Source organism: Morus notabilis, unplaced genomic scaffold (assembly GCF_000414095.1).
Source record: "Morus notabilis unplaced genomic scaffold, ASM41409v2 Scaffold96, whole genome shotgun sequence".
Taxonomy (NCBI): Eukaryota; Viridiplantae; Streptophyta; class Magnoliopsida; order Rosales; family Moraceae; genus Morus; species Morus notabilis.
In genome coordinates, this window is record NW_010367009.1 from 399,802 (window position 1) to 416,138 (window position 16,337).

The 16,337-nt window shown below is 32.9% G+C and overlaps 2 protein-coding genes across 2 annotated transcripts; both read right to left on the minus strand.

Moving 5' to 3' along the window:
* Positions 1-2,441: 2,441 nt before the first annotated feature.
* Positions 2,442-3,083, minus strand: LOC112094158 (putative disease resistance protein At3g14460). Its single transcript, XM_024174370.1, has one exon. The coding sequence runs from the start codon at positions 3,081-3,083 to the stop codon at positions 2,442-2,444; it is 642 nt and encodes a 213-aa protein (XP_024030138.1).
* Positions 3,084-3,086: 3 nt separating this feature from the next.
* On the minus strand, positions 3,087-4,403 carry LOC112094159 (putative disease resistance RPP13-like protein 1). The gene has a single exon (XM_024174371.1). It carries the CDS (start codon positions 4,401-4,403, stop codon positions 3,087-3,089), a length of 1,317 nt encoding a protein of 438 aa, XP_024030139.1.
* Between the last annotated feature and the right edge of the window lie 11,934 nt (positions 4,404-16,337).

The following is a 16,337-nucleotide window of genomic DNA, read 5'->3' on the forward strand; positions in this document are numbered from 1 at the left end:
GGGGAGAGGGGATGATGGGGTGTGGAGTTCGAGCCGCTCTACACAACTTCTAGGCGTGAGCATACAAAGCCAAACTCCTTCAACAGTAAAGACCAAATCCAATGAGAAAAAGCGCATTGTGAAAACAAGTGACTTAACCTGTCAACAAATACAAAAATAGTATTAAACCCCTCAGACTGCAGAAGTCCTTCCACAAAGTCATTGTGATATCATCCCGGACCAAATCAGGCAAAGGTAACAGCTGCATCAATCTGGTTTGCTCTGCTAACACACTGCTCAACGGTTCACAAATTCCTTCACATCTTGCTTCACACCATGCCACAACAACCCAGCAGATAAACATTTATAGGTCCATATGAAACCAGAATGGCCCCCCAACACACCGCAATGAAATTCCTGCAACAGAAATGAAATCTGAGGAGAAGTAGAAGCCAACACCTATCTGTTTTTGGACAGAAACGTGCCTTGGAATAAGGTATAATCAGGCCGAGAAGTAGGGCCCTTGCAAACCCGAACATATTTCAGAAAGTTTCGGATCCCAAACCACCTCTGCTGCAATGCTATCCACGTCCAAGACGAGGAATTGAAAAGAATGCCATCTGCATAGGCATATTTCTTCTTGACAGAGCATCCGCTGCATTATTCTCTAATTCCAGACGATATTGAATCTCAAACTCAAAACCCAGTAGTTTAGAAAGCCTCTTCTGATGCTCCATACTGACCAGACGTTGCTCCAAGAGGCAGTTCAAACTGGACTGATCAATTCGAACCAAAAACTTCCTACCAATTAAGTAATGGCGCCATTTCAAAACTGCCAACACTATTAACATTAATTCCCTCTCATAACAGACTTGTCAACTCTCCCCAGCTGAACTAAACTCTGAATTACCAACTGATTACCTACCTAGTAATCCACCAACCAACTAGGCGTTAACCTGTAAATAGCTAACTAATCAGCTACATTCTCAACCCACCTAGCATACATAAAACGAACAGTAACACATTACTTCATTACATGAAGCAGGGCAACATGCCATCACGTTCATTACTATCTTACAGCACAGAATGAAAACCCGACGCATATGACAATTAATTCCTCCAGATAAATACTGGACTAACAAAAGATCAACTGCATTTTGCAATATCGCAAAAGCCAAGTATACTTTCTCAAACTTGCTTAGAAAAAAGTCATGAAAAAACAAAAGCATGGGATTAACACACGTGCATGCGTGTGTTTGAATTTCCAAAACCACAAGAAAAAAATACTAAGTTTCAATTAATCTAGAGGGGAATAAAGGAAAGAGAACGTGGAAAACAAAATAAGCATTCCTGTTGATTTTCACATTCTTTGTTACCTTCTAAAATAAAAGACAAGGGTTTTCTTAACAGAGTCATGCACCATCCAATGCAAAAGTTGAAAGTAAAAGACAATTCATGAACATTTAGCTGATTGAAGCCTTCCAACCATTAGCTCCGGTACATCAAAAACTGTGTAGAAAGTAAAACTGTGTAGATTACTTTCCCACTTTCCACTTGTTTCTTCTAGCATCTTGGAACCGCCTCGGAATAATGCAACAGTCTTCAAAACAAATGATCTGTTGAAAACCAAAATTTGTAAGCAAAGAAAAAAAGAAGGAAAGAGAGTGAAAAAAGGAAAAGAAAAAGAAAAAGTAGCCAAATACAAAATTATACTTGCCTTCTTCTAAAAGCCACTAGATCCAACTCCATAAGACCAAACACCTAGCTTCATGACAGCTTGTTATGAATCCATGTAGGTAAACTTGTGGAGTTCAGTTTGGGACAATTTCTTAGAATAATGTTTTCAATGCAAGGAAACATTATGTTACTCCCATCTCTTCCAACAAAATTCCAAATTTTCCACTTCAGCATGTCTTCAAACGTTAGATCTTTTAGAGATCTGAATGGGACAATTTCAGATGCACCACCAGAGTAAAACTCTTCACCAACCGCCTCCACCATATAAAATCCGCTAATCTTAAGGATTTCGAGAGAGGGTAGCTCCCCAAGTGGTGGTAAGGAGGAGCAATGTATGCAATGATTGAGGTCTAACGACATTAGATTTGAAAACAATCGGTCTGTGATCCAATCAGATAAGAAACTCCCACTGTACTTTGCAATTACAAGCTCTGCCAAGTTTTTGTGAGGTTCTAAGCTATCAAGTACTTGCTTTTGTCTTTGTAGCTCAAAATAACCGTCTGTCCATATTAATACTAGTCTGTTGAGGTGCTTTTTATCCCTCAAATTGGCCATCACAACACTCTCAATGTCACGAATATGTTCAAGTCCCGATATTGTTATACTCCCATGTAGATGTTGCAAGCCACCCAAGTCTTTGATTCTTGACCCAGTATCTCCGCTTAAAACAAAATTCGATAATTTTTGCAAATTTATCATGTTACAGGTGTCCGGGGGCATCTCCATTATTGGTGTTCCATGAATATCGAGATTTGCAAGTGAGTCAAACTTACAATGTCCTTTGGCAATCGGATGAGTCGACTACAATCTGCTAGCAACAGAGTCTGCAAATATGGTAGACTAGTAATTGTGTTATCTGGTATTTCCTTAAATCCATTCCCAGATAAATTCAAGTACCTTATCGATATCAAATTTGCAAGTGAACTATCCAAACTCGTAATTTGATAGCACGCTAGAGAGAGTACTCTTAAGACTTTCACAGCTGATGTTTTCGGCAATACCAATTTGTTCTTTGATAAATCTCTTGTGGGTTCTTTTAACGATAGGAATGTACGGAGAACAATATTTTCTGATGAGACTAGTTGTTGAAACTGCATAAAACTATCATGAGCATTGATACCCCTGTTAGTACATGCCAAATAACGAGTCCTGCTCACAAGCCTCTGAGAATCGCTGCCATCTAACATTAAGGAAAATTCAGCAGACACAAACCTTGCCATGTCATGCACAAGGTTGTGCATAGCCACACATTGATCACCCTCCCTTGACTTCTGAAACAAGGATCTTGAAATCAGAATATCGATGTACTCCCTCCCAATTTCTTCCGGCCTCTTTCCTTTTATGGATTGCAAAAGATTTTCCGCCATCCATTATGAGATCAACTGCTCTTTCTCCATTTCACGACCTTGCTCAAATATAGAGCAGTATGCAAAACATGCCTTAATATGAGAAGGTAGACGGAAATAGCTCAACAACAGGGATGGGAGAATGTTATTCTCCCTCTCAGGCAACTCCCAAATCTCACTATTTAATATTGCTTCCCATTTCTTTATATTAAGTTCATTGCGCAAAATACCACAAAAAGATTTAACAGCTAGGGGAAGGCCTTTGCATCTTTGAACAATTCTTTTACCAAAATCCAACTGATGTTGAAATGTAGAGGGGTCTCTATTGTTGAAGGCATGCCTCTGGAATAACAACCACGCATGTTGATAAGATATCATCTGCAGTTGATAGATTGAGGAAGAACTAGTCAAAATGGAGGCTGCTTTCTCACTCCGAGTGGTGACTATAATCCTACTTTCAGATCGACCAAAGTCAATAGAAGTCTTCAATGCATCCCGGTAAATATAATTCTCATTCCAGAGATCATCTAAAACGATGAGAAACTTTCTCCCTCTCAAAGCATTCTTCAATTGAACTTGAAGGTCAAGTAGCTCTTGGACAATGCATGTTTGGGATGTCACTGCCTCAAAAATTCTCTTTGTTAGTCCAAAAACATCAAAGTTATTTGATACAGAAATCCATACTCGAATGGCAAATTGAGTCTGCACTCGATTATCATTGTAGACCATCTGAGCAAGGGTAGTCTTGCCAACACCACCCATTCCCACTATAGCAACTACAGAAATCCCATCACCATCAAAATTCTCGGACTGTAGCAAGTCAATGATAGCATCTTTGTCAAGGCTTCTGCCAAAAATATGAGATTCATCGACCAAAGGAGCAGGACATATTCCTTGCAAAGAGGTACCGCGAACTGCTTCCTTCAAACCAAGAACATCTTTTTGATTTGCTAAAATCTTTAATCTTTCAATAATGCTCTCTATCTGTAGTTTTCTAGCAGTAAAAAATGCATTAAGAGAAGTCACTATCTCTTTTAGTGAAAGAGAATTGTTGGCCTGCGACCTCAAAGCTTCAGCTTCAATCTCATAAAGTAAGTCTTCTGCCTCATAGATTGCCTCTTTTAGTTCATGAAGCCAATCTCTAATAACCGGGTTTCCATGTTGCTTCTGCTCAGCATCATCCTTTATAGCATGAACAGACAATAACACAATCTTTAACCTCTTGAGAGGTTCTTTATTTCCCTGGATGAGATCAAGAAACGCCCGAGAAAATAATCTGTTAAACAAGACTGAAAGGCTAGAAGAAAGACATGCCCCAGCAAGAGTCTCTGGAAGAACCATATTTGAATAAACTTTTCCGGCCCTTTGCTCTAGAGATTGGGAAGCTGTTCATCAGAAAAGAAAGGATCACTGCAAGAATATTAATAGTTAAGAATGATTTGTCATAACCAAAAGAGAGAAGTGTTAAAATGGTAAAAGTAACATTAAAAGTTCACCACATGCTTGAATGTAACCAAAAAAAAAAAAAAAGAAAAAGAGGAAATATAGGGGCAGGACAACAAGTTTAGCAGCAAGGCCAGAGACATCACCGTAAATGTAACAGAAAACATATAGATACATACACGACAAAAAAGGAACTAAAAGAGACATCATCAATGGTTTTTTTCCTTCCAATTTGGATATAATCTATTGGGGTAAACATGTTAAATAAGGGTTGTTCAATGCAGATAAGAATCTGGAGCCTAGATTGGATGAAAGAGGTAGGAGTGCAGGTGACATGGGTATTGGCTAGAAGTTAATGAATAAGATGAACATGGTGTCAAGGTGGTGAAGAGGCGTCAGATGGGAAGGCTGAGGGAGATGAAAACTCGTTAATGGATGAGAGTTGCCAAAGGCGCTAAGAAATGGAATAAAGAGACTTCTGTTCACGCTGGGGCCAAGTTTACAACTTGCAGACAACATTGAGTTATGATCAAACGCATACAATATAAAAAAATAATAATAATAAAAAAAAAACCCCCAAAAGATAAGAATAAACCAAAACAAAAGACCTAGTGCATTTTTAAAAGCAGCAGAAAAGCAAAGCTTCCTACATATGCAGATTTGCAAGTGTACACTTGATTATGATAGTTGACTAAAATCTATATTACCTGCCTGCACCAAAATCGCTAACTCAGCCTCACTAGCACCAAATCAGCAGCAACTATGTGTGCTAGTTGAAGGGACCACGTTCCCACCTAAATGAAAAAGAACAGCATAATTAAATTCAATATTAAAAGACATATGTAGCAAAATTATGGAACAAACAATGACCAAATGAAAACTATATGAAAATTCAATAACATAATAATCCAAAAATTCCATCACTAGCTAAGAACTCAATAAAAATCAAAGAAAGCATATAAAGGGCACTGAATTACAATCATGTACCCTTGGGGGGGGGGGGGGGGAAGAATACTACGATTATGGTTTATTGAATGAAATACCTCAATGTTGTAAAGTGCAATCTTCCAATCAAATAAAGATGCTGATATGATGAAAACTGTAGTTGTTGTTTGCTGACAACTCAGAGACAATCTAATCTAAAACAAAATAAAGAAAGGGAGCAGGGTTAGCATCACAATAGAAAACATGAGTTCAATCGTGAAAAATACTGGGCCAATGGAAGTACAAATAAACGTGACACGTTAACACAATCTATGTCCCAACCATATAAAGTAAGCAAATAAGCTGTCATCGTCACAATCATAAGGTACATAACTAGCATTTTAAGATTGAGACATGCCCAAAAGACAAATCCACAATTAACAACCAACCAAAATGACTGCAACTAAAAAAGTTCATTCTTTCTCACGTGTACATCCGAAGTGGAAATAAAAGAAAATCATAATAAAACTGACATACTAGTCTCACATTAATGCTTTGAATCTGCTTAGCATTTATGACCAGAAAAGGGAGAAAAATGTGGCAATTAACAAGGAAGCTATTAGTGGTTTAGATATTAATAATAAGCCAAATATATTTCCAATAAATAATAATAAGCTAAATCTTTATTTAAGCTACGAGGGCCTGAAACATTTAATTGCATGCAACATTGAGTTATGATCAAACGCAAACAAAATAAGAAAAAACCAAAAAGATCTTGTACATTTTTACTTATAAGCAGCAGAAAAGCAAAGCACCCTACACATGCAAATTTGCAAGTGGAGTAAAATCTGTATTACCTGCTACACAAATTACTAAATCAGCCTCACTAGCACCAAATCAGCAGCAAATATTTGTTGGAATTGTAGGAAGGGGACCACGTTCCCACGAATCCCACCTAAATGGAAAAGAACAGCATAATTAAATTTAAGGAAAAAAAAATATGTAGCAAAATTATGGCACAAACAATGACCAAAAGAAAATTAAGAAAGCTATATAAGGCAATATATTACAATTATAATATATTACAATTATGTACACTCCAAAAAAGAAAAAATAATAAGAAAAAGAAAAGGTTAAAGAGGATTAGTAAATCAAATACCTCAATGGAGTAAATTATAATTTTTCCATCAAATAATGATGAATTGTATTTGGTGCTTGCTGACAACTCAGAGGGAATCTAATCTAAAACAAAATAAAGAAAGGAGCAATGTCAGCATCACACTAGAAAACATGAGTTCAATCATGGAAAACAAATAATAAATTATAATAATATTGAGCTAGTGGAAGTATAAATAAATGTGACACATGAGCAGAAAGTATGTCCCAGCAAGAATTTTAATATTGACAAAAAAATACCCAAAAAAATATTACAAACCCACCATTAACAACCAACCAAAATCATAAATGCAACAAAAAAAAAGTCTATCTCACGTCTGCATCCGAAGAATCAGGAATTTGGTAATGATTAAGAAAATCCTATTTAAACGGATAATACGAGCCTCCCATTGATTCATCATCTCTCCTAATTTAAAAGAAATTAATTTCTATTTCAGTTTCCTGGGATAACAAACATCGAATTTTCTTGGAGAACAAAACTTGGTAGTTGTGTTAATTCCATCACTTTAACCCGTTTCTATTTCTATTTCCATCACTTTAATTCCATCACTTTATTTTCTCGGAGAACAAAATAGAAATAATGGTATTTAATAATTAATAAAATATGTGTATATGTGTATTATATATGCGACCAAATTGAAAGGAACAAAATGGCTCATATTCTATTGAAGATTGCTAGTTGTGTTATTCTAATACCCAATATCCGTTCTTCCATTAATAAAGAAGAAAAGTAGAAAAAGGATTGACTCTCTTCTCTCTTATCTCCGTCTCTTTCTCTCTCTGTTTCCAACAATTCACTAAACACGATTGCCTACAGCCAGAAGAAAAGAAAACATCTTTCACTACCAGAAGAAAAAAAATCGACGCTTTCTCTCTCTCTCTCTCTCTCTTTGATTCTTTCGTTTTCTCGGCCTGACCTAGAAAGTTCAAAAATTTTCCGAGAAAGTGCGTTGTACAATAAGGAAGAAGAGATGGAAAGAGAAGAGAAGACAGGAAAGAGGATTGATTTCGGAACACTTACCAAATCAGATCCAGGGTTCGGAAAAAAAAATTAACCCAGAATTATCAAAAAAAAAAAATTATCAGCGATTTTGGAGAGGAGTCGAAGGAAATAGGAAGGAGAAAATGAAAACAAGAAGAAGGAAAACGATGAAAATGCGTTTTCAAAAAGCCGGAGATAAGCCGAGAAATGAAACTGGTGTTTTCAGTTTTGTTTTCTGGAAAATGTGGCTCCAAACGTGATTTTCAGACCATTTTCCGTTTTGGCTCCTCGAAAAACGTGAAAAACGTTTTCAAGAAGAGTTTCAAACACACACTAAAAGTTTCTTGATTGAAATGAAGAAGAAGAAGAAGAAAAAGTTGGTCAGCTCATTTCTAGGGTTTGTGGAATTTGGATTTCAAGAGAGCTCTGTTCTACTTCTGGGTAAAAAAAAAAATTCTTTCGGTAGAGCTCTGTTCTACTTAAGTTTCTTGATTGAAATGAAGAAGAAGAAGAAGAAGAAGAAGAAGAAGAAGAAGAAAAAATTGGTCAGCTCATTTCCAGGGTTTGTGGAATTTGGATTTCAAGAGAGCTCTGTTCTACTTCTATATACTCCTTCTGGGTAAAAAATTTCATGAGACTTCAATATTATTTTTTGGATTTCGTCTTGATTAGGGCCCAAGAAAAGATTTTGGATGACTAATGTAGTAATCAGGGGATAAATGACGTTTAATTTATAAATTAAAATTACGTAATTAAAATTATTTTTAATTTATATATATTTTTTATAAAAAAAAATATTATAATAAATTACGAATTATAATTTAAATTAAAAAATAAATTTAAATACCAAACATTCTCGTCTTATTAAATATTAAAAAAAAAAAAAAAAAAAGAGGCAACTAGCAACCATTTTTTCTTATATTTTCTTTTTTAAAAATATATTTGCCTAAAATTTATACGAAATACACTTATGTTCACGGAAATAGATATCTGAACTGATATTTTGACAAAAAGGAATTTATACCTAATGCTATTTTGACATCAAAAAACTGAAATTTCAACAAAGTTTTTGTCCATAAATAGAGTTAAGTAAAGAATTACCATCATACTATGTTTGCATTTTGCAACAACCAATGTATTCTAAATCAACAGTACACACTTAGCACATTTGTGAGAGATATGTAACTCATGATTTGTATCAACACTTTTCGAGCAGAAAAAAGATAAATATATCTTCATAAGTGAAAGGTTTGGTCTTGATCTTATATCTGATTAGGATAACTATTTTCAGTTTATAGTTGTCTACCAATATGCTTACATCTATTAAAAAAAAAAAAAAAAAAAAAAAAAAAAAAAACAAAGCTCAATCTCTTCCATAATATTGATCGACTTTCGGTATAATCATACCAAGTAGAAGAGATGATTAGTTTAACCTGTCGATCACCACTCCTAAAACCGTCAAACTTTAACTTATATTTTGTTTGGCCGGGGGATTCGTACCCCGATTCGAATTATGGTTCGCTAGAGTATTTTTTCTCACAAAAAATACACGTAAATCGAAAATTATTCTAATTCATGAATCAAACGTTAGTTAAGATGTTGGGATGTTGGCTATCCTATCCGCACCATATCACGAGGGTTTTGCAACATGTAGGGATTTAAATCACTCTGGTTTAAATTCCCGTATCAAAAGAATTCTTATTCAAACCAAGGTAATTCTAATCATGATTCTAGAACCATAACTATTAGGTTCAAATCATGATTCTGAAACTATGATTCAGAATCAGGGATTTGAATCACCTTAAATCAAGAAGATGGTGGTTTTAGAATCATGAGTGATTCTGGTTTAAAACATCATATCAAATTCTGAATTATGATTCAGAATCATCCAAACCAAACACTGATTCTGGATTATGTTTCAGAATCACTGTAAACAAACACTGACTAGAATCATGATTCTGAATCCATCTACCAAACACAACCTTAGTCACTCAAGATTGTCACCTATAAATTGAATTTAAAACAATGAAAGTCTCCACGAGATGCTCTAACACTTAAGATTATCTCAAAGTTTGGCTCAGGTAAATGTATAATCAAAGCTCTTTAATGATAAATATGTGTAATTTAAGATCAAGAGATGTTGGATACAAATTGGGAGCTATTAGAGAACACTTGGGGCCCATTTAGAACATAAATTCAAGTCAGTGATTTTGATTAATTGGTTAGAATTTCATAAGTGGAAAAATGTTTTAATTCAAATTATTTATAAGATAAAAAAAATTGTAGCAGAACTCAAATCATGAGTTCAAATACACTATCTAGACAAGCCCATAAATATCCAAAACACTAAAAAGAGCCATTTCGGCTTGCATCTAAGCCCGTATGATTGACCAGACTCTTTCGTATTAGCCATTAAAAAATAGAAAAAAAACAAGAAATATTGCTTAAGATGGTAAAACATATATATATTATTTATATTAGTCCACTCAAAAAATAAATAATTTATATTTAACTAATAAAGAGAAAACAAAATGTCACAATGGCACTTAACTATTTAGAATGACATAAATAATAAGCATGCATCAAACCATAACAAACTAGGTAGTTTTCTCTTAAAAAATTCATATCTTAGTAGGCAGATGGTTTATTGTAGTAACCCATTGGATTACCTGATGATATTAGCACACTTTTCGTTTAATTTTTGACACTTAAAGACCTATTTTCAATAAATTAATTTTAATAAAATGTAACACCAAATTTTGTAATAAAAAAAAAAACTTCTTATCACTTTAGAAAACCTTTATAAAAAATTTATGTAATTTCTAAATGTATAAATTTTAGTGTGTGCACGCCTTGAGCCAACATAATTTGAGATAAAAACAAATTAAGTCAAAACACCAAATATAAAACTAGGATCTTATGTTAACCTATGTAGACGTACCCAGTAGATTTCCATCTTTAAACTAACACATTCAAGATGATTGGTTATGAGTTCTTACTCAATAGTTTGTTGTCATCAAAAGAATATTGGTTTAATTCATTGATACCTTAAATCCAACAAAATGTCAAATTTTTATTTTTAAATAGAATTTAACATTATATTACAGATTTCTAAGAATATTAGAAATTTTTATTCATCGTAAATTCTGCAATGTTCTCCGTTACAAATGCTTTTAATCCCCTAAATTTGGGCAACACCTACAACTGTTGTACTTTTAGGCCTTCAACAGGCCTGCATGGAGTGGGTTATTGTGTTTTATGGGCTTCAATACTCGGTAGGCCTACTGTCTCTAAAATATTTGCTCAATTTCAAAGTTTAATCATTATTTTTTTTAACTCTATTATTTATATTATTACACAAAATTTTAATATCACTGCAAAAATAATCTACAAATTATGAAAAAAATATGCAGTTTATGAAAAATAATTTACAAATTATAAAAGATAACCTGATTACAAAATATAACCTGCATATTATAAAAAAAATAAATTACAGATTATTAGTGATATGAGATAAATTTATTAGCGGTAGAAATAAAAATATTGCATTTTTTGTTCTATATATATATATTTGCTCAATGTTCTTTGTATATATAGCTTAAAAGTGATTTTTTGTTCCCTATATATATATATATATTTGGCAATGTTCTTTGTATATATTAGCTTAAAAGTGATGGAATTCTAAGAAAATGACAAAGCCTAAAGAACTCAGTTAAGAGGGGCAATTTTCCAAACGACATCTTCAGTGAAGATTCTTCGCGGATCTTTGTAACTGAGTCCAAGTTTCATGTTTAAAATAGGTATTTTTGTTGCTTTTAGATAATTCTTAATCTTAATTCTTACACGGAAGCCGCCAACTCTATCTTACTTGTGCGTGGAATACAACTCAATTAATCAAACCCCAAAACCTGTCATGAGAATATTATTTAATAGGTCAATTCCCACTCAATCCCAAGTCTACTAACATGAGAGATCTAAAAAAGTAGCAGTAGTATCAGATCCAAGATCCACATGTAATTGTAAACGTTCTTTTTTTTTTTTTCCAGATTGATTTCGTCACGATATGAGAGGGAGAGAAAACTTTGTCATATAGCATAATATGCTTATGGCATATTCGAACATTTATTGGGTCAAGCTTCACAAGCAAACAAAAGTGCGTGCCATATGAAAAAGACCATTCAAACAATTTAAAATTAATCATCTGTATTTGATTATTGGAAATTTTTCCGGTAAGCCATCTTATCGGTAAAATTAGTTTTTTTACCGTTAGATCTAATCAAAATCAAATATACAGACAAGATAATTTTTAATAAAGATCTGACGACTGAAAAAAAAAAAAAAAAAAAACTACCGTAGTCTATTTTTCTAATCCTACTGGAAAAACTCCATTGATTATAAAGGCACTATTTGATTAAATATAAAAGTCTCTATGACCTAACTTGAAATAATCATATTAAACTAATACACACATAGTTTCTTAATCTTCATACCTAGTATAGCACTGATCCATTCTACTTTCTTTAATTCTAATTGGCGTACTCGAACCAAACAATTAACTTAGAATTATTTTTGCCAATAGTATATATAAAATAGGACGTTCTTCGGCCGGCCTATTAATAGTTTAAATTTTTAACCGTTAAATATGGTCAAAATTATATCAAATTGAAAAAAAAAATTGCTACAATAAGGTAGCTTTAGCGCTTGCACTGAGGATTTAATCAGAGTCAAACTTGGATTTGAAAAAAAGAAAAAAAAAAAAAAAAAACCTTTTTGTTCCCCTCCTAGGAGTCAACTCCTTGCTAGTTGGTCCAGAAATAATTCCTTGTATTGATTGATATTTATGAAATCAAATATCACTAAACCCAGCGGGTAGTCTCTTTTTTTTTTTTTTTTAAGGACTACTAGAGAAACTCCTCATAAAATGTTTTCCTTTATCAGTAAGCAAAACGGTATAAAGGGTAGACACAAGTTGGTTTTTCTCTCCTAGTTGCACAATATAAAAATAATTAGGTTTCCACCGGACCATTTGGAGAAAAAATAACTTCAACTTATTAATTAGGTGCATTTTGCGTCACCTGATTTAAGAACTATTATAGAATCTTAGAATTTTCTTTGATTAGCACCAATTATAATCAGATTGGTTGAGGCCACATGTGTAGTTACACCTTTTTTTTTTTTTTTTTTTGCTTCGAATAATTAGAAAACTACAAAAATAGAGGAAAGATGACATCGTCTTGACTTTGATAGATCAATTTTCTAAATTCTCACAATTCTGTAGCCTTTTAACATGATAATTCGGTCTCCCTCTTTGATCTATTGGTAATTTACACCAATACACTGAACATTTTTTTAATTTATAAAACATGGGACCCAAAACTTCTAAATATAGCATTTAGAACTCTAAAATTTCACAAATATTGGATATTCTTAATTTGTGGGTACTGTATAGTTGAAGCATTTGCTATGGTTTTTTTGTTTTTAATATATTAAGTTAGGGCGCATTTGCATTTGATACTATGTAGTTTACGCTTTCAATGTTTATATGGATATGTAGTTTAGTTTTTTAATATAACATTGTAACAGAATTGAAATTCCTATAAACTAATTATAATCCTTCTAATTCCATGCATAATATTCTCTAGTTTTTTTTTTTTCCCTTGTCTTCTTTTGCGCAAGCAAAATCTTAATGATGAAATAAATGCAAAGAAAGGAACAAAACATAACTTAGTTTAAGAGGATAATCAATAAAAAGTTTGAAATATTAGTGCCTTTTATTTCTCTTTCCTCTTTTCTCCCTATACTTTTTATTTTCCAAGTTGACAAATTGGAATTTTTCATGTAGGCTTGGGCATATCCGCATTATGCTAGTTACAATCAGCATACCCCCACCAGTGGTTGAGTGCATATTTGACCTAATTTTTCAATCACGCAACTTTGGTCATGTGTAGCTAACTTTCCGGAAGGTATGTAAATCCATCGACGAATTATTCAGTACACCGAGTGTACTACGTCATATTATTTATGTGGTACACTCGTCTAATGAGATTGTATTATTTAGACATTTTGTCTATATCAACTTTTTACTTTTATTTTTAGTTGTGCTTAATTTTAAAGTTAAGTCATTAAAATAAAGAAATTAGGTAGAATAATAAGTGCTAATTTGACTCAATAATCAATACAAATATCTATTAAGAAAGAGAAAAATAAAAGTGAAAAACTGACATAGACAAAATGTCTAAATGGTACAATCTCATTGGACGGGTGTACCACATAAGCAATATGACGTAGTACACCCGGTGTACTGAATAATTCCTCGATGGATCTAAATCCATCATAAATATTATGTATTAACTGATAGAACTTAGCCACGTCAGCCGTGTACATCGGTCTAGATACATAATATATCCCTACTAGCTAGGATCCTTATGAATAACCATCGCCCTCACCGGTAGACTTATGATGAATTTAAATCTCGACTCATCTAAATTTTTAGTGTTTTAATTAGTGTTTAGATAATCAAATTGCGCCATGTCACTTAAAATTTAAAATATCTCTTAACTAAGCCTTTCTCACCAAAGAAAAAGATAAATAGAAAGGAAAAGGAGAAGTAAACGCATAGAGAGCGGGTGATCTCTTTTCTGATAGCATCAGTTTTAAATGGCTAGCAGACCTGACACATGCGGAGTCTTACGGAGTCGGGAAAAAAAAAGAGCTGAATATCATTTTCGTAGATCAAAGTAAACAAAGAAAGAAAGGCAAACAACTCCTCCAAGTCACTTATTCCTAAACTCACTATAAGCCTTATTGTATGGGGATTTCATAATTTAATCCATCCCCTGCCAAAAAAGTATTTGATGAGGGCTAAACAGCGTTAACAAAGCTTATTATTGAAGAGGAGTTGGCCTGCATATTTGGTCTCAATGTCAAGTCATTCAAGTTATTCCCTTCAATGTCGTGTGATGTTTAAGAAGGATTGAGAATTATCAGTGATCAAAACTGTTATATTTAGGGGAGAACAAAAGAAAGAAAGAAAGAAATAAATAAATAGATCTGGTATATTTACATGTAAAGTCGTGTACATTTATATATAAAGTCGTGTAACAGAACACCAATGTCTATTAAGAAAAAAAGTCGTGTATATTTACATAAAATCATGTACATTTACATGTAAAGATATATATGTTAAGTTATAAGAAACGATAATATATATTAATCCTCGAAATATGTATTTTTTAAACAATTAGTGAACACATAGCATGAAAATATGTATATTGACTGATTTGTTGTATTTCATGTTAAATATACACGACTTTACATGTAAATATATACGACTTTATATATAAATATACACAATTTATATAGAATTATACAACTGCCGTTTCAGTCAGGTACTTTTTAAGTGCCTGACCGGAGACAATTTCTATATATATGGTTATGTCAATCCATATATATACGTGTATGTGTATGGCATATTCGAATATGCATCTGAGTGATCAAAACAACTTTTACTGTTCAAATTCACGCACTAAGGGCCCGTTCGGTTCGCTAATTTGAGTTTTTAATTCGAGTTGAGATGTGATGTTGTGTGAGAGCTTTTTACTGTAGTAAAAAGTTAGATGTGACTGTTTCTGAGAGCTTTTTACTGTAGTAAAACTCGAATTCTAAACTCAAATCAGCGAAATAAATGGGGCCACAAGTGAGTGCCAAATGAATTATGCCTTTGGATCGAGTTATTTTAATAACTGACACTGTTCGGTTTCAAATATGCTTCTTATCCGCATGTTGAATTTGGTTTGTAGGGAGGAACATCGGATGAGTTTGGATAAGTTTATGAGGTTTTTTGATCGACTCAATTAAGTTCGGGTGGTTTGTTTTAACCCATGTACTAATCAACTCAAAATTTAAAATCAATTCATCCGATTAAAATTGGGTTGAGGTGGGGGATTAAACATTAAAAAAAGAAAAAAAAAAGTAACAATTCAACCAAAATAAGAACGTAAAAGGGAGGGAAAAAAATGCTAAAGTTGGTTGTCTCATGAGCCAGAGCATCAAAACATGGTCATGTCATATAAGGAGGCCAAAACCGCCTATTTTAAGATAAATTAAGAGTTCGTTTAGCTCGTTGATTCAAGTTTTTAATTTGAGTTAATATGTGACTTTATGTGAGCTTTTTACTATAACAAAAAAGTTAAATGTGACTATTTTTGAGAGTTTTTTACTGTAACAAAACTCGAATCGACAAAATGAACGGGCCTTAAGTTCCAATATTGTCTTATAAGCCATAAATCAATATATAAAAGAAAATAATCACAATTAGTGATATCTTTTAAATTATTTTATTAGCGCCCTAAAAAAAGTAAAAAAAAAAAAAGGAAATAGAAAAGAAAAAAGTAAGCCTTGGTAAATCATACATTGGTATCGTAACTTATATATTTAGAGTTTGTTATTTCAGTTACACTGTTACAGTTGTCATTTAACTTTGCTTAGTTGTAATTATTCTGTTAATTTGCTAGCTGGAATATATATATATATATATATGTATGTATAATGTAATGAGAAAGATTGAATGAGAAATCAATTTTTCCTCTCTTTCTGTTCCTCTCTGTTTTCTGTTTTCGTAATATATATGGTCAAATCTAGTTTTTTTTAATTATTATTATTTTGGAAATCTCGTTGTGAAAGAATAATGGGTTTGTACATCACATTAACCCATTTTTATTGGGTGATACTTATAAATAAAATCACTTTTT